The sequence below is a fragment of the Aedes albopictus genome, chromosome 3 (genome assembly GCF_035046485.1).
Source record: "Aedes albopictus strain Foshan chromosome 3, AalbF5, whole genome shotgun sequence".
In the NCBI taxonomy this organism is placed as follows: Eukaryota; Metazoa; Arthropoda; class Insecta; order Diptera; family Culicidae; genus Aedes; species Aedes albopictus.
This window is the reverse complement of record NC_085138.1, coordinates 268,644,194-268,664,207: the sequence shown is the minus strand read 5'-3', so window position 1 is coordinate 268,664,207 and position 20,014 is coordinate 268,644,194. Positions and strand designations below refer to the sequence as shown.

Genomic DNA, 20,014 nt, shown 5'->3' with positions numbered 1-20,014 from the left:
TTCACGGTTGAACTAATGTGACCCATCCGTCTCCAAAGGGTTGATGTTTATGGGACATGGTAACAATCATTTTCCATAATTTTTCGGCTTCGTTGCACCCTGTGTCATCGTAGTGTACTAGTTATGCCTAGTCCCATATGGAATGCATGTAAAAAGTGCGAAGTGGAACCCAAATCAACAAATGTGTACATAACTGGTACAGAGTTCCTATCATTGGCATACGCCGTAATAAATACTAAAAGTAGTTTTGGACCCGTTTTTATATTTTTTGTTAAGTATGAAAACTAATCAATCATTTGACATATCAATGACATTCGACGGTTTTCTTCTTATTTTTGTAGAAATAGTTCTTCTTAGGTAGTACGATAACTGGTACAGGGACCCTAATTAATACTAGTTTTTCATGTTCTTAAGCTGATTTTATACATTAAATATAAAAAACATATGGTTACATACTTTTACAAAAGTTCAAACTTTTCGTTATGTTTACGCATCTCAACATATACAACCCCATAATATACATTGCTGATTACTGAATGCGAATGTCGAATAATGAAAAAGGTATCATTGATCATCAAAAATCCCTCCCAAAGTAAATTTCTGGCTACGCCACTGAAGGGATTCATTCATTGATTTCTGAAGGAAATTTTGAAGCATTCGCCAACAAAATCTTATGAAACTGCAAAAAGACTAAAATATTACGCGCACTGAAACGGTAAAAATTAGCAATAGCCAATATCTCACAGAAATAATATTAAAAATTATCAAAGTCTTTGATAACAGAGAGATGTTCCTTCTTTTTACCATCTGCATAAAAAACTATTGTAAAATATCCATAGGATTGCCAGTTATTCAACAAAACCCGAAATTTTTATTGCTTCACCCATACAAAGTGATAGGCGATTTTGATCAAGTTTATTGCCAATTTCTAATTTTTGATTGAGCGATAATATAACTGCCCTGCAAAAACGAATGAATAAAACCTGGAGGAAAGCTCCACAAGGAAACTCTGTGCCGGAAATTCTAAAATCTGGACGAAATTTTGAATAAAAAAACAAATTTTTTGATTCATACTTGAACAAATAGTTGAATGTTTCCAATTCAAAAACCTAGAGCAATCTTTTTCAAAGTGTGTGGGACGAATCTTTGTAGAGCTTCTTTGAAGAGCACGTGATATCCGGAGAAAATGTTCACATCGACCTTAAAGAATTTAAAAAACTTAAAACACAATGCTGCAAATTTCAGTAAATGTCAATACATAATTGAACTTTCTTGTAGGTTTCTATGATTTGGTGGACGGGCTTGGTGGTCTAGTGGCTACCGCTTCTGATTCATATGCAGAAGGTCATGGGTTCAATCCCTGGCCCGTCCCTTTCATCCTACTTTGTATCTTTCTATCCACTTACTCTCTCTATATCTCTCTTCTCTATATATACAACTCCTGTATATTCAAATGTTCATAGCCATCGCTAGAACCAGAAACGAATTGGAAAAAAGTCATTTCCCTCCCTTCCAATTTCCACTCATAGCACAGTGTATATAACGCCTACAAGTTATGCAAAGCGTGCTGTGCCGCTTGACCTTATTCACCTCATTCAGCACACAATTTATCACCTTACGAACACTATAAATAACCCCATATCCATGGATCGCATCACCGACCCAACGGTGACTCCCAGATCTCCCATCCTTTCAGTCTAACAAATACCCCAGTCCGTGCTGGTTGTGGGGATGCAGAGGTGATCTCGGTCTTTAGTAGCAACAACCAGCACACTCTAACATTCCTTTCCCTTCCCAACTGACTATAAGGACGTGGCCGGCGCCGTTATTGATCCAAAATGTATGAGCTGCTAGAATTGCACTTTGAGAATAAGTGGAGTGTCCCAGCCTTTATTCATTTGGATCTCAGTGCAATTGGTACCAGCTCAGACCAATCACGGAGTAGCAACCATTGACATGTATAGTCAGATTTGATCGTTTCTTGTAGGTTTCTATGATTTGAAATAATAATTCCTAAAACACTAGTTTTGTTAGGGACCGTTCGTAAACCACGTAGATTGTTGGAGGTGGGGTGGTGGTTTAGGTGAAAGTCTACGCTCCAAACAAATTTTAAAATCTTTGTATGAGTGGATGTCTGAAATGACCAAAATTTGGTCTAAGTGGTTTATAAACAGCCCCTTACCGTCGTTCCTAATCAGTCCGTTAAAAAGAAAAGTCTGTCAGGTGTTCTAAGCATGAGGTTCTATCGATTTATCCCATCATTTACACCTTCTGCTCATAAGGGGTGAATCTTAATCGACGGTTTGTGACGGCTACACAAAAAAATGGTGGAGTAGCTGGAAATTGAACTCATGGAACATCAACTTGTGATCCTTGAAAATTTACTACAGAACCCTGAAATTACAATAAACATCTAAGAAATAGAAAGTGGCATGAATTGCATCCGCATTTACGCCCATATAAAAGTTTTCATATCAATTAACTTTGGCCTTCTCCTGTCGAACACTCAAAAGCTCATAAAGTTATTCCCTCACCTCTCTAACCGATTCAAATATCCCCTCCAACATAAAAAAAACATCCCGTGCACGATGGGCCCGCGATACTTACTCTTTTTCCGCTGCCGTGGCATTACATAAATTATTCACACCGGCCGCGGTGCTGTTATTTTCACTGACACATTTTCGTTGCGTCTGTTTTGGCTTCGCGTTTGCGTTGGTTTGCGTTTTGCTGTTGTTGTTGTTGCTGCTGTTGCTACTGCTGCTGTCGGAACTATTGCCACTGCTACTTTGACTGGCGGTTTTCTGACTCTGACCGGAAGGTACGGTCACCGAGGGCACGGTGCCCGTCGCCGTGGACAACGGGTTTGCCGTCGATGTCGATGTCGGTTGCGACGTCGATGGCGACGCGGTTGATGATAACGAGGATGTCGATGGACAGGACACGCCTGTCGCACCCGATGTCGTTGCTGTCGTGGATGCAGCTGCTGCCGACGCAGCAGAGTCCCTGCTGGGAAATGTGATTTTAACGCCCTTGTAGAATGTGTAGGATCCACGATAAGCACATGCTCCACCGACGACCTGCGGAAATTGGCAGAAGTAGAAAGGATAATTAGATAAGTGCATTACAGGAATAGATTAATCATGTTGCGAGGAGATGGAATGTTCGAGAAGCGTAGAACTAATATTACTCTTAAATTTCTGAGCGAAAATATGATGTCCATACCCCTTTAACCCTCTACTTCCCATGGTTGCTCTAGAGCACCATCGATTATCGACGAACTCCGGACAAACGGAATTAGATGAATATGATGCAATAATTTTTAGAATATGATTATAACCTCATTAGGTTAACCCAACTACTAACTACTTGTTTCAATAGTTGAACTATTGATAAAAAATCAAAAACCTATTGATTAACAACCAATTTTTTGACGTAGGACTACGTCTCTGTTTTCTATACCCGGTGTCATTTCAAAATTTATGAAACCAAGAGCGTTACGTTTGAGTGAAAGATTTTAAACGCTCACAGCTCCTTTCCCACTGAACGAAATGATAAACAAATCCCGTTATCCGAGAGATGAAACTCCCGCGTTCAATTTGAAATATTCGGTGAACCTAAAAATCATTGATAAATAGTTGAAAAGTTGTTTTAAAGTAAGACATTGAAATCGCTGAAATCTATAAATATGGGTAGCGGACAAATTTTCTCGTTCAGTATACCAACGCTCTCTGATTGGTGCGCATCGTGGGGGCAACTACGATGCAGGAAGGAATGCGATCATGCGAGAGCTGATCGTCAGTTCCATTTCGACCACCGTCGAGGTGACACCTCGAGCTGGGCAGCGGCACATCGACACAGCGACGACACTTGGCTATCGTACTGATAGCACCAGGAATCTCATTCACAACAGCAAGCGGCGGGCCAGTTTTCGATTGCGTCTAGCGTTGAGCGCGGAGAAAACCAACACGAATTGCGTGGCATTGTAAATTCATCAAAATCGTCCATTATTATTCAAACGGTTCTTTTCAGGACCATCGAAAAAGATTTCTCAAGAGTTAATTGGATGAATTTCCACCCTCGATCGAGAAAGGTGTAGTGCAAAGCAAGGACAGAGCGGCGTTTCTCAGCAAAAGCAAAGCCGGTCATTAATCGCATGCACGGCAGCAAGCGGCGGGCCAGTTTTCGGTGGCGTTAAGCATTTAGTGCGGAGAAAACAAACACGCATAGTGGCATAGTGAATTCATTTAATTTTCTTCCTAAAATTATTCATTATCCAAACGGTCCTTTTAAGGACCATCGAAAATGATTTTTCAAGAGCTGTGAATTGGATAATTCCATTCCAACGAACGGGAAAAGTGTAGTACAACCGAAAAGTGAATGATTTTGAATGCTTGGGGACTCAGCCAGCAACAATTATGACGTCTAATTGTTCCACCCGGACTTTGGCAACGCATTATCATATCCGGACCATTTTGCGTGAAAAATGATTCAATTCTAACATTTTCCGAATTAAAATGATCTGAATCATCTAATATTTTGGTTACATTATCCGTTCAATGGAAATTTTCTCATTTCTCGGTTGATTAATCGTTTGATGCGTCTGGAGCATAAGGGGCGGGTCATGCAAACGAAATTAACTGAAAAGCCAGCCGAATGGGAGGAGCTTCATCTGCCAATCTAGGGGTATAAAAGCAGTTTTCTCTGTTTTCTTTCGTCATTTTCGTTGGATCAGTCAAGGAGGTTGGAGGTGGATGTCACCTCCAGCAAGGCAGCAGCACAACAACTCAGCGACTACTCTCGGCTATCGTGCTGATGATAGCACTTGGAATCGCATCCATGGCAGCGGCGGTGGGCCAATTTTAGACGGCGTCCAGCATTCTCCGCACTCCGCAGCGAAAACCAACACGCATTGCATGGCATGGTGAATGCATAAAAATCGTCCATTATTCAAACCGGTCCTTTCCAGGACCATCGAAAATGATTCCTCAAGAGTTAATTGGATAATTTCCAACATCGATCGAGATGTAGTGCAACCAAAAAGCAAAAGACAGAGCATCGTTGCCAGCAATAGTGAAACTGGTCATTATTGTAATCCACGGCGGTCCAGTTTTCGGTGGCGTTTATCATTCAGCACGGAGAAAACCAACACGCATTGCGTGACATGGTGAATTCATGCCATTTCGTTCCTAAAATCGTCAATTAATCAAACGGTCTTGTTCAGGACCACCGTTAATTATTCCTTAAGAGTTGTGAGTTTGTGAATCAGCTAATTTCATTCCATCGAACGAGAAAAGTGTGGTGCAATTGAGAAGTGAAAGATTGAATACTTTGTGGCCCAGCAATAGTGATGAAGCCGGCCACTAATGGCCTAATGGTTCCACCCGGAATTTAACAACGCATTATTCTATCCGAACTATTTTGCGTGAAACATTGTTTAATTAAAATTAAGTTTAAACATTTTTCGAAAATGTTCGAAGGTGAATATATGACGAAGCCACACGTAGAATTTTCTAGAGCACAAATCTGAAGAACCGAATGTCGGTTTGCGCTTAAAAGTTGATCGTTTTGTTACCCGGTAGTGAATCGAAATTATCCAATCCGTTCAATGAAAATTTGCTCATTTCTCGGTTGGTTAGTTGCTTGATGCGTCTGGAGCATTCGGGGCGGGTCATGCAAACGAAATAAACTGGAAAGCCAGCCAAATGGGAGGAGCCTAATCTACTAATCAAGGGGAATAAAAGCAGTGACCTCTGTTTTCTTCCGTCATTTTCGTTGGATCAGTCAAAGGGAATGGATGTCACCTCCGCAGCTGCGCACCAATCCTGCGATGACTCTCGGCTATTTAGCTGATAGAACCAGGAATCTCATCCACGGCAGTAAGCGATGGCAGTTTTCGATGGCTTCCAGCATTCAGTGCGGATAATTTTCAATTGTCTTGCCGAAATCTCCTGTTATTTAAAAGGTCCATTTCAGGACCAGTGAAAATTATTCCTCCAGAGTTATGAATCGGATAATTAAAAGCGATAGACTGAAAACTTAGCAACAGTATAGCCGGCCTCTAATTTGTTCTTCGCGTAACTATACAACGTATTGTTGAATCTAGAATATTTCACGAAACTGCAATCAAAATTATCTAAAATTTCGTTAACAGCAATTAAGTTGTGTCAAATACACATGGCTACGGTGGCGCCATCTGTTCATTTCATAGCGGCAATTTTAGTTATTTTAATGATTGTTGCGATCGCAATATGATGTTTGGGAAGCTATGGCTTAACGCCTTTCAATAATGTAATCATTCTTTCCTTTCGACGAAAATTCTTTCAAACAACGGTTGAACATTTATCTTCAAAATAAAATAATACTCAACCCTCAAGTGATGGCCAACCGCGCGAGTTACGGAAGGTATAACTAATTAACATCTTATGAATGCGTTCAGTGAAATGGATCACATAGGTAACAACTTTAATCAACACATCACTCCGCTGATTTGAATTTTGCTAGCATACATTGTGTAGGACTTTTATGTGATAAATCCGTTATGCATTTATTTACGAAGGTCGGACAACAATGACACGAAAAATCAGCTGATTTAAGACTTCAAATTAAGGTTGAAGGATTCGTCATTGATATAATCGTCATCATTGAAAATTCGAAAGCAGTTTTCTCGTTCAAAATTGAAGTTTCCGCAGTGAAAATGTATTCACTGTATTCCGGGTGGAGAATGAAGTACAGTGAATACATTTTTAATTGATACATTTTTGATTTGAGCGAGAAAACTGCTTTCGAATTTTCAATGATGACGATTATGTCAATGACGAATCCTTCAACCTTAAAGGGCCCATTTAAATATATAAAAGTCGGAACCTCATTCCAGCCTTTGTCCTACGTCAACATTGCGGTTATGTCTCAGACATTACCCACCCCTAGTTTTTTTCATTGATTTCGAAAAATTTAGCCAATTTGCAATAACTTTTGTTCTACCACTTTTTTCGTAAACGCTTTTTTGGCATAGAGATAACCGTTCAAAGTCGTGGGAAGGAAAGGGTTAAAATTGATTGTGTGAGTTCTTATACTCTTATAACACAAATATTGATTGATTTGATCCTGAAAAAAAATGTACGCATTCGGAATACCAATCTAAGATTTGGTAAATGGTAAAAATGAAGGAGCAACCAGGAACAGCGAACAGGATTAACACAGTGGGTGACAGCCAAGCAGCGGAACTACCAACACTACTGGTTGAGGTAAAGAAGGCCCTTAAGTACATTTACATTTATAGTACTTACACTAATTGAAACACTTGTACTAACTCTTACCTTACTGAACTCTTGATACGAAGAACAAAATTTATAAAATATATGAACAAAATATAGTTTCCGCGAATCTCGTCAATTTAAGGTGCCAAGCCAAGCACATTCCATCATCAATAATAGATTTGCTTCCTATTATACTGCCACGGGGCAGAATCTGAGGCAACCATCAGGGCGTAGGTATTTTGTGTTTCCATTTCCGCAGGGTTGTACCGAAAGAGACACATATCGCTCTTGAGTTCCACAGCCAAGTGGATGAGATATCCACCCTTGTTTTCTCCACGGAGCCATATAAAAACCTCCCATCATACTACAGCAAGCACTTGTGTAGTGCTGTGTGGAGTCTACTGTACGTGCACAAGAATCATAAATGGTTATATGCAAAAACAAGACAATTTTGCTAATTTTCAAATTATGAAGAAAACAGTTCTTATCATTTAGTAATAGTTTAATTTAATAGTGTAAAATGTGTGAAATAAGAGAAATCTGCCATTACCAAACATATTGCATTATTCGAAGCATGGTTGTATTTACGAACCCATCCGAAATACATACAAAGGCACATACTAGGCTACCCCCTTTCGGATGGCTTGGCTGGCTTGAATTTGCGGCTACGGTGCTAGGCGGAATAAATGCTTTCCTTAGCCAGAACTGAGCCACAGAGTAACTGCAAACGTGAGTTTCAAAGCGGACCCAAATTCGCCCGTGTGTACATTGAATGGATTCTCTCTCAAACCCCACCAGAAAATTTTCCTTTTCGGTGATGAATAGGATTTTAATTCCTAATTATATTTCACACATTATTGTAAGGTTTATTTTTCAGAATTCGATGCAACCGATCCAATTGAACCAATGTCACGAAAAATCTTTCACAATATTGATCCATATTGGGTTGCCTCTTCATCTCCACTCTGTTATGAAGGCCAAACACAATAACTGTATGGCATGGAGTTTGGTCGTCTCGGGGAAGGAGAATGGTAAGGGAAGTACGTAGCAGCATGACACGTTTGGCTACATGGTGAACGGTACAGAATAGGTATAGCTTGTGCTTCCTATTCTCATGTTCATTTTGTTGTGCCATCAGAGTTACACGACATGACTGGGTTTTGATACGTTAAAAATAAACTGGATGAGAAATGGTAAGAAATGAGATTTGAAACACAAAGGAATAAAATTCATATTGAGCATATAAATGGTCGAATTATAATATGCACAGAAAAAAATATGTAATTAAAATTCAGCGATAAATCATGCACATAAAGGGAATGCCAGAGTTAGTGCAGTTTTGCATGAGATATAATGTAAAATTACATTACCATCGTGTAAATTTCCACCAACCATAGCGTAAACCATCATGGGCACCAACCGGTTACGCGACTGTTAGCGGAAATTTACACGAACGTAATGTAATTTTACACGATATTTCATGTAAATATGCACTAACTCTAGCATTCCCTGTATGTGTATGATTTTTCGCTGAATTTTATATGAATATTTTTTTCTGTGTGGTTATTTATGCAATGAGTTGCAAAATGAAGATATTTACAGCACGAGTCATAGGGCTGTCCATTAATTACGTTAGGGTTTATGGGGGGAGGGGGGGTGTTGTTTGAGAAATCTTACACGCCATACAGACATATTTTGGTTCTCATACAAAAAATCTTACAAAGGGGGGGGTGGCGGTGTCGAAAAATCGTAAAATTTCCCATACGTAATTAATGGACAGCCCCATACATTTATCCAACGAGGCATGCCGAGTTGGATAAATATGACGAGTGCTGTAAAAATTGAGTTTTGCAACGAGTTGCATACAACATTTTTTGCAATGACAAAAAAAACGGTAGAATATAATTTATTTGAACAGTACCATCGTGTTTCCCCATAGCTGAATGAGCGCGCCCACGTGTTCCATCCTACGAAATTTGAATCAATCAAGCCGTGCTATAACCGTCACAATCGTCACAATATTTCAAGCTCCTACCGTGGAAAACTGATTTCCAATCAAACAATCGCATTATGATTCATAATGCAACCGAAATGAAGAAAGTAAGAACACTTTGTCTACCGTTAACATTTATATTAGCGTATATGTGTAATGGAAATCGCGCTTCTTTTTCTTATTATTACTGATATTACATTTCACTTTTCATTGGCTGACCGATGAAGCAGAATTGAGAATATATAAAAATCGTAACAGTTTATGATCAAATTTGTAGCACCTGCAATAAATTAGATTACAATTTTCCGATTTAACTCTTTGCAAACCATTTCACTGAACTATTGTTAACGACCAAATTTTAAATGCATAACCTAATCACAGAGAAACAGATGTCATACTCTGCTCGCCTGCAATCGAGCACATTTTCAACGGCTGATTCAAATATTCGGTAGAAGGTCGTGATTTGCCACGCGCGGCACTGGTATCGTTTTTGCTAATGTTTGACGTTTCGTCACTACCGCCACCTAGTGATGGCCTTATTTATTTTGTTTGGCCGATTACGTTTCCGTTACGATGTTTTTTTTTAATGAATTTTCTTCTAAGTGTTACATCTGTTTCTCTGTGACCTTATGCAAATTTCAAAATAATTGTGGGAACGGCCAATTAATTGGCAAATTCATCGCTCTTCGGTTAGGATATAATTAAAAGCGGGGTGATACTAATTCACCATGCGTTGCGACCCATGTTTTGGGCCTTCTTGAAGGAGGTTACAGAGAAACAGCTACTTTTTGTCTCCGTTTTCTTGGCGCTAGGTTGTCGGCTTTGGTGGATTTAGGCTTCAATTGACTATTAGTGGGTATATGGTGAGGGTTCAGCTTTTGATTTTTTTTATTATTGCGCCGAACACTTACATGGCTTCTGAACACTGCATATAAACCTAGCAGCCAGCGAAAAACAAGGATTGAAACGTCGGATGAAATAGAATCACCCCGATTATAGTTTTATCTTGACTGCAAAGCCAACCAAAAAGGGGTGATTGTTCCAAAACAATAGAGCTTTAAAACTATTCTTGGAGGTGGACCAGCCTTGGGCTGAAAATCTCCACAATAAAGCTAAGAATAAAAAAAAAACTATTCGGTTGAGCCGATTTTTAGTTATGTACGTTCTACTTTATTACATGAGAATTATGACATCTTTAAGGGCCCCTATTAGCGCTTGAATCTGAGTGAATATGAAAAAATACGACCAGTTTATCAGCGCCAGCAACCACTACAAACGAATACGAAGTGGATAACTGGCACTGAGGAAGATTACAAGTGGTAGTCGAAATACGCGTATCTGTCAAAGGATAAGCAAAATAGGGCGGAATCAAGCTTGAGCTTGAGCTTGATTGACCGCCCGTGGATGCTACTCCAGTATCGCCAGACCAGCTACACTCACACAAGGAACCAATGAGATATCAGCCGGGGACTAACAGGCATCTTCAGTGTGTGAGCATTGGTGATCTTCTATTTTTAGGCGACAATGGCGCCTGCCACGTCAGGTTGCAGATCAATGTGGGGAAGGGTAAGGAAGTGATGATTGCAATCGTTTGTATCCACATCTGACCGAATATACCTCTACGTCAGCACAAATTCATGCGGATGTCGGAGTGTTGGAGGGATTTGGTTGGCAGAAGGTTCACACATTGGTGCGTTGATACCAAGGTAAGGTGATTTATTAATGTGTTTTTATTATTCTGAAGATGTGCGGCACAGTTTGCTTGATTGCATAACTTGTAGGCGTTATCTAACAGGATTGAAACACTATGCTATGAAAGTTTGGAAGGAAGGGAAACGGCTTCTTCAACCCGTTTATGTTCTAGCGATGGCTATGAACATGTGAATATACCTGAGTTGTATATGTAAAGAGGAGGGAGAAAGTATTTAGGAAGATACAAAGTAGGAGGAATGGACGGGCCAGGGATTGAACCCAGGACCTTCAGCATATGAATCAGAAGCGGTAGCCACTAGACCACCAAGCCCGTCTAAGCAAAATAGGGCGGAATTAAAAGGTACGAAACTGATTCAACTGTGACTGCTGTTCCTCACCGGTCGATTGGCTTGTGAAGCAAACTGACTGGTGATCGTTCATGCTCAGTTGCTGCGGTGAGTGACATAGGGAAATTATTCAGTGGTTTTATTTGTTACCTAAAACTTGTAAAAACAATCATTCTGTTGGTATGAATGTAGGAATGTTGTACGTGCCTTTTATTTCATTTTAATTTGATTTTATGTTATTCGCACTGTAATAACGGGATAAAAACTAGGTATATTCATTTCCGTATACGCCGGCGAAGAGAAAGATTCAGAGAGCCACCACGCATATGAACCACTGTTTCTCACTCTCAGTAATATATTTCGACACTGATTTTTCATTTGGGCCTAACCAGTGCTGACAAATTCATTTCGTCATATCTACATTCAATCACCTACTGCTCATTTTAGAAGCTGAACCTGAGGATATGGTATATGAAAAACTTGTGCGGCTAGACCAGTTCTGCAAGAATGTCACGGAAAAACCACTACTTTTCGAATATTTAAGGTAAATGTCACGGACTACCTTCTAAAAATCCCAATGATATTCACGGTGAATATCATTTGGCATTTTTCAAAGGTAGTCCGTGACATTTACATAAAATATTCGAAAAATAGCGTTTTTTCCGTGAATTTCTTGTAGAACTGGTCTAGCCGCACAAGTTTGTCATACACCATATTCTCAGGTTCAGCTTCTAAAATGAGCTGTAGGTGATTAAATTTAGATATGACGAAATGAATTTTTCAGCACTGGGCCTAACTGACATTTTCGAGTTTTCTTCATCGATCTTCTCTTTGTGTTATCACAGAATGTGTATTGAGTTTTCCAAAAATTTTTTGGTTGATGCGAAGAGGACGACTACATTTTGTTATAGAAATAAAAAGAATATTGATTTTGTTTGTTTTGATCAAGTTATTAGCGAAAGAGATAGTCGACGAAGATAAATCGATCAAGTCAGTTAGGCCCTTATGAAAAATCATTGTCTATTTGATTGTTCATGGTCTCACTTGCTTATAAGCATAGTATAGCTATAGCTTCTAAGGCATGTTAGCTAATGAAGGTATACAGCTACCGCTCTGGCTCGAAAAGCGTCGGTCAAAGAGGAACAAATTTTGCTTCGTTCGGGGGAAAACGCTTCATTTTGCAAGCACTGACCCCTATAGCTACAGCTATGAAGGCGTGGGTATACAGTATGACCATGCTAAGGGTGATGAGTTCGATTCCCGGTCGGCTCAGAATCTGTTTTTTTATCTGTATTAACGAGATTTTTAGCCCTAGGCTAGTTCATCTCGGGATCCACGCCTTACTTCCCTTCCGAAGGAAGAACTCACATTTTTCGAGTTTGTCGGGAGTGTGATTCGATCCCAGGTCCTCGGCGTGATAGTCAAGTGTTCTAACCATCACACCAGGTCCGCTCCGGCTCAGAATCTTTTCGTAATGTGTAGTGTAAACACAAAGTGGGGACATTACGCCAAGATGAAAAATGGCATGTTGTTGACCTACAAGAACACAGTCTTCTAACAGCTTATAATAATTTTGAGCTTCAATTTTCAAACGAAAAGACATCTAGCTTTAGCTGTCAACAAATGAACATGAACCATTGTCTGATCGACAAGTATGAATTGACTCATACTAAACGAGCCGAATCCATTTCCTCTGCCATTCCGCTTATGTTTCGAAGTGTTCTAAGCATCTATGTTTCACACATGTTATACTGAAAGCAGTGACGCCAGTAACGGAAAAGCATGCCAGTTTAGAGTATAGAGGAATTCTTATAATAATCTCTGGATAAGTTGCAAGAGAAGTTTTCAGATAAATCTCTGGTGTAATACATGACGGACGCTTTGAATCATCCCTAATCCCTGAAGGAATTCCTTGATATATCGCGAATCTTTTAATCCGCATACAGATCAACAAGTTGTTGGTGATTAATGGTAACAACACTTTAACTGCCAATTGTAAATAACAGTGATTGAGTTAGTGAAAAACTTGACGCATTGGCTATCAGCGCGTAACTTGTGCACTGGTGTATGGATTTGAGTTAATCGTTACCATGACGAGCAACCCAGAAGCGCAAAAGAAACTCATTGAAATACTACATTTTCTTGGCAAGCTCAGTATGCCTAGAGTAATTCACGAAGAAATCCCTGGAAACATCCAGAGAAGAATTCATGCATGAATTTCTAAATAAAATCCTAGAGAATTGCCTGAAGTAATAACTGAAGCTACAGAAATCTCTTAAGAAATTTTTTGATAAATCCCCTCTAGAATAATTCGGAATTCCATTTCGGTTTTCGGTTCGATTTCTCTAGACCCTTGAAAATATCTAGCATAACATGTAAATACAGCCAAAGTGCTTTATGTATTAAGGGGTTATGTATGTTGAGGTCGAGCATGAAATCGATTTTTAGTCTTTATTTGTTTATCTTAAAGTATGGCTTCCTAAGAATGTTCTGTCAACTTTTCATAGCGATCCAAGCAGTAAAAGCAAATATATAGCGTTTTGCGCCTCGCTCCCTTACGGGCAGAGATGCATTTTGAACGCTCATGTGCGGTGAGCGTGCCAAAAGTGTTCCCTGATTGCTCTCGAGAGCGTGTTCACACTTTTGAACAAATTCTAGGTAACTAGATGGCTCACGCAACGGTGTTCAAAACTGATAGTTCAGATCTAGAGCCAGTGATTTGTCACCGAATGTAAGGCTCTAGGTGTTTGACGTGACTGCGCTTTCATACCAGTGTTGTGTAATACAGGCGTACCTCGATAGTACGTACCCTCGATAGTGCGTACCCTCGATAGTACGTACCCTCGATAGTACGTACATTTTGCCTCGATAGTACGTACACCAAAATTTAGTTAATTTATAATCTACAAAAATGAGTTCGAATCATTAGTAGACGTATAGCAGAGACTCCGATACTATGAATTTGTGTTATGCAGACTCCTATAACACGGTTTTTCAGTAAACCATGGTTTCCCAAACTGTGGGTCGCGACCCCCCAGGGGTCGCCGGCCTTCATCCAAGGGGTTGCAAGGGTCAGTTGAATAATTTACTGTAACAGACAACAAATGAGGGAATTGCTATGGTGGGCCGCCGAAAGCACGTCAACTGGCAAAAGGGGGTAGCGCACCTAAAAAGTTTGGGAACCTATGCATTAAACAGTTTTAAAATGTTTAAAATGCGAAACGAAAGGCATGAACGAATACGTTTGATGTAATGATTGCAGTATTCTTCGCTTTACAGAGATATTTTCTGCCAGTTATATTATCTGGCATCATCATTCTGGCGTAACATCCCAACTGGGGAGGACTGCTTCTCAGCTTAGCGGTCTATAAGCACTTGCACAGTTATTAACCAAACGCTTTCTTTACCAATAGAACGTTGTAATAAAATAAAAAGGCACATGATGGGCCTATTTTGTGTGGTAATAAAAAAATCTAAATTTCTCGGCGAAGATTGCTCTCCAAAACATGAAGTTACTTATCCAAACCATTGGTTTCAGTTCACTTACTTGTTAATTTTTCGTATTCCAACAGTCACTTTTTTTTGCGATACGTATAAAATATTTGTCAGTTTTCCATGAGTTCGGAAATTTAAACAACTTTGAGTACCGTAGGGCACTGCAAGCCGCGGTTGCTAAGGAAAATATTCTTAGTTTCTGACGTTGCGTGGCTTTGTTGTTTACGAGTCGGACTTTAAAAAAACGTCAGCTCTCGCATTAAAAAAAATCGTCAGCTTATCATGAGTGGCTGGATTTAATTCAAAAGGGGGGGTATGTATGCGTGTGCTGTTTTATAACTTGATGGTGGCTTGGTGGCTCACCTCATGGAGTTCTTTCTTGGATTCCACAAGAATTCCATCCGGGACTCCCCTCGTGGTTTGTCCACAAATTTGTTCCAGAGCTTTCTCCAGGGATTCCGTAAGCTCTTAATGAAATTATTCCAGAAGTTTATTTAGGATTCCTTTAGAAGTTCCCTCTGGGGTTTTCCCAGGAGTTTTTTTTAGAGGTTCCGCCTGGGGCTCCGTCAAAAGCTCTTGCCAGGATTGTTCCAGGAAGTTCCCCGAGATTCTTCTAGAGATTCCTGGATTTCTGTAGAAATTAATTTCGAGATTCTTTCAGCATAACTCCTTCTAGGATTACCTTAGTAATTTTTCCTGAAACACTTCCAGGTATTCCTTCCGTGGTTTTTTCACTAACTTATTCTAGAATTCTTCTAGGAGGGAGCTATAGCTAAGTAGCTTTTTCCTATGTTTTTTTTTCAAGAAACTAAATGAGGAATTCCAAAAACAAAATACTCCAAAAAATTCATAATGAACTCCAGGAGGATGCCCATTATAAACATCTGAAAGAATTCCAGAAGGGTCTGCAGGAATTTCTGACGAAGGTCTTGATAGAAACAAAAAATGAGTTCCTTGATGATTCCTGGAAAAAGTTCTCGAAGAAATCCCGGAATCAGTTTCTGAAAGAATTCCTAGAAGAAGCTCTAAGAAGAATCCCGGAGGAAGTTCCTGAAAAGTAATTCCTCCTGACAGTCACCAATAAATAATTCCCGGAGGAATCCCGGAAGGAATTTCCGAAAGAATCTTGGATAAATCCCAGCAAGATTACCTGGTGAAATTAAAAAAAACGGAAGAAGTTCCTGGAGGGATCTCAGAGAAGCTTTTAGAGGAATACTGAATGAAGTTCTTGTCAGGGAGCTTGTAGGATTTCTGGAAGGGTTTCAGAAGGAATTCCTGAAGAATTTCCAGAAGATTTTTGTGGGCTTCGTGGCCGTGCGGTTGGCGGCGGCGTATCGTAAGCCTCGGAGTGTGGGTTCGATTCCCGCTCCAGTCGGTGGAAACCTTTCGTCAAACGAAAAATTCATCACTGCGCCACTGGGGGTTCTGTGTTGTCCGTTGTCTAGTGTAAGTAATGTTCAGTCTTTGCAGCCTCTGGCTGAAGACGGTGTGAATTGTATTTTTTTCTTTTTACTCCAGGAAGAATCTCGTATGAAAATCCACGAATAAATCCTTACGGATTGTTGCAAGGAGTTTTTGAAGGAATCTCGGTAAGAATTTCTGATACAATTTCCGGAAGTACTCCTAGAGAAATTCTGAATGAAGTTGCTAGAATTTCCAGGAATACCATCTGGAAGCCCAAAAAAATAAATCCAGATACATCCTAAAAGAAAGTATTCGGAGAATCTCGGATGAAATTCCTGGAGGATTCCGGGGACTTCTTGAGAAATTGTGGAAAAAATCCGTCCGAACGTAAATAAAAAGGTCACAAAACATCAAAAACTTAGAAAAAAAAATCTTCAGCAACCGCGGCCTGCATTGTCCTATAGGCTGTACCAATTCAATTGTTTCTGAGTGAACCCGAATTGTGGGATTCGGGGAAAGACATTTCGCTTTCTCGCTTGGTTTAGGGATTTCTTCAAGTTTCAAGTTTCTTTCAGTTCCGAAATTCCTCTAGGTGTTGGTTCCGAGATTTCTCCAGGAATTTTTTCTGGGATTCCTTAGGGATTCTTCAAGGAGTTTCTTCTGTGATTCCTAGATTCCTAATGAGATTCCAGGGTCTCTTTCTGAGATATCCCCAGAGATTCCTTCCGAAACTTCACCAAGAATTTCTTCTGTAATACTTTCGGGACTTCCAGGATTTCTTCAGGAATTTCTTCCTGAATACACAGTTAGAAAAAATCGCCGACTGCGGTAATGTTTTACCGAAATCTCTACCGTTAAGTTTGTTTTACAAGAAAAAATCGGTAAGTGTAGCAACTTTTACCGAAGTTCGTTAGAGTTTGACAGATAGACGATAACATTTTTCCGAAATTTGTTAATTTTTTACAGAATTTCGTTGAAAATCCATTACCGAACGCTCAGCGGTTGAGATTTCGGTAAAACTTACCGAACGCGACTAGCTGTGAACCTCTAGGAATTTCGTTCTGGGATATCTTCATGAATTCATTTTAAGATTCCTCCAGAAATTCATTCCGAGATTCCTACAGGAGTTCTTTCTAAGATTCATCAAATAATTTTTCCTTGAATTCCTCCAAGAATTCCGGGATTCCTCCAAGAGCTCCGGGATACCTCTAGGAATCCCTTCTCGTAAAAAAATTAAACTCTTGGAGGTGTCCTAGAAGGAGCAATGTTTTTTGATTTTGAAAATATCACGACAATAAATATTGCAGGAGAAAATACTTCTAGAATGTTTCTATAACAAGATATAACTGATCTAGATCGATTTAATTATATCTAGACTAGTTTGGATTTCTCTAAAAGATAATTCAAATAAAATAAATATAAGTTCCCAGAGACGAGATGCCTCTACGAAGCATCCCCAGAGTACAAGAAGATTTTTCCAATAGAAATAGGATCCTAAACAAGCAAAATTACGTAATTAATAAACGGACCCTTAGGCCATATGTAATTTTTTGGCAATCCTGACGTTCTAGAAATAACATTCTTTGATTTGAAAATGAAATTTGAAATAAAAATTTGTGATTCGATAGTACGTACGTTTCGATAGTACGTACACTAAACGAAGCGGTGGTGTACGTACTATCGAGGTATCCCTGTAATTCAACTTATCACAACCTATCACCAATGATGATTTATTGGTTATTTTCAGCGGTCGGAATTTTCGCTCATTCTCACGAAAATAGAATTCTCCCTCACGCCAATTTTCAGCGAAAATCTGACTTGAGAAATCTCCCGCACAAAGAGCAGAGCGAAAACATTTTTTCACTCACTCCCAAAGGAGCGAGAATTTCGTTTGCCCTTTGTCGGCCGATTATGTTGTCTTTCCTTGACCCATATGACGCCAACGATGATTGACTTTATGCATTATATTTTCTACACCCTCTGTGTGGTTGGCGTGGTGGTGTGGATAGAGTGCACGTATCGCGTATGTTTTTAGTAATGTACCAGGTTCGAATCCCGTCGCGGGCACAATTTTTGTTAATCTGCTTTGAAAAGATTTTCGTGAAAACTGGGTGAGAGAAAATTTAACAGATCGAAAAGAAATTATCTGCAGGTTGAAGCGATTTTCAGTTATCATGAATCGCTACTCTCGAAAGAAGTGCTGGAGGGGAAAAGTGTTCCTCAAGTAAAATAGTGAAAATAAGCTCTCCCGCCGCCGTGAGAATAGCCATATTTCGTATCGCTGAAACGAAAATTACAAACCTTGGTTATTTTCCAACTAGCAGCCCACCAAATTTTCCAATGAGTAATCATTTATTGAGCTTATTTTATTATTGTCATTAAGTTGGATGTTGGATGCAAGATGGCCGAGATTAAAAACTATCATTACACTGCGTCAGAAATGGGTGAATGCTCATATGGGCATCGACTACGACTGGAGTAGCAAATAGCACTTCTGGTCCAACATTTTATAATTGGGATGAAACTGATGTCCAGAAAGTTCCGGGGTTCGACCTGGTGCGATCGGCCTTTGGTGTTTAGAAGCTTACGGAAAGTGGGTGGAAGCCTTATATATGAATAAGCAAACCTGACTGTATCTATTCATGAACGGAGAATTAGCCATCAGGTTCGTAGGCAGGGATAGGGTGCAACTCAAAACTCTTTGCGTGCCGCACACTCTGCTACGAGACAGCACAACAAACTAGAAGGAGACGAGTACGCGCAATCGGTTGTGTGTTGCTCACTTACTTTGCCGCGCGCTGGAGCTCTCCTGTCTCTCACGCTCTGTCGTATGCACTCTCTCGGTGCTTGTCTCCGTGCTTGGCACTTGGCTTGATACTACGCACGATTGGAAAAATTTCGAATCAGACAACCCATCACTTGTCAACCCTTGACAAGCTTAACAACTTTGCCGGAAACACAAACTCTTCAATTAATTTATGAATTGATTTTTTCTGTTTGGAGACAAGCGCAGTCCCAAGCACCGTGCATTACTCCCTGCGCCGTAGAGCTAGTGCTGCGATTGTCTCTCGCACAATTATGAAAGCTCTCACTCATACGTCTCTTGTCTCTCGGCAAAACGGGAGACGAGCACTTGCGATTGTGTGAAGCACACGCTTTTTTCGCACCGCACGGTGCATGCCGCCAATCCCTGTTCGTAGGTTCTGCAGATATTTCGTATCAAACGATGAATGCGAAAACCTTAGGAAAATTGACGTCGTCCGACAGCCACGTCTTAGCGATGATGACCGAGTCTAAGCGAAGTCAGCAAATCGTTGCTTAGCTACACAGTGCACTGCGTTCAAACACCCTCTCTCTCTCTCTTCTTGGCGTAACGTCCTCATTGGGACAAAGCCTGCTTCTCAGCTTAGTGTTCTATGAGCACTTCCACAGTTATTAACTGAGAGCTTCCTCTGCCAATGACCATTTTGCATGTGTATATCGTGTGGCAGGCACGAAGATACTCTATGCCCAAGGAAGTCAAGGAAATTTCCTTTACGAAAAGATCCTGGACCGACCGGGAATCGAACCCGTCACCCTCAGCATGGTCATGCTGAATACCCGTGCGTTTACCGCCTCGGCTATATGGGCCCACTAGTGTTTGAACTTGAACACGGCTCATGTGAGCACTGCTTTTGAACAGAACATGAACAGAACACGTTCAAATGCATCTCTGCTTACGGGTGCGTAGTGCATACTTGAAACTTTAAATGCGATTATCTCGGAACCTATGTTTTCCAAAAACGTCGATGCGGTGACTACGATTGCGGAAACAGTTCTCAACCGAT

The 20,014-nt window shown here is 40.1% G+C and overlaps 1 protein-coding gene across 14 annotated transcripts in view; it reads right to left on the bottom strand.

Moving 5' to 3' along the window:
- Positions 1 to 2,588: 2,588 nt before the first annotated feature.
- Positions 2,589 to 20,014, bottom strand: part of LOC115257483 (sericin-2-like) — a 117,953-nt gene continuing 100,527 nt past the window's right edge. For all 14 annotated transcript variants that reach the window (XM_062860716.1, XM_062860718.1, XM_062860722.1 and 11 more), the window contains exon 3: positions 2,589 to 3,077. In XM_062860716.1, coding sequence (XP_062716700.1) covers positions 2,604 to 3,077 — 474 coding nt within the window. In that variant the 3' untranslated portion in view covers positions 2,589 to 2,603. The remainder of the gene's footprint in view (positions 3,078 to 20,014) is intronic.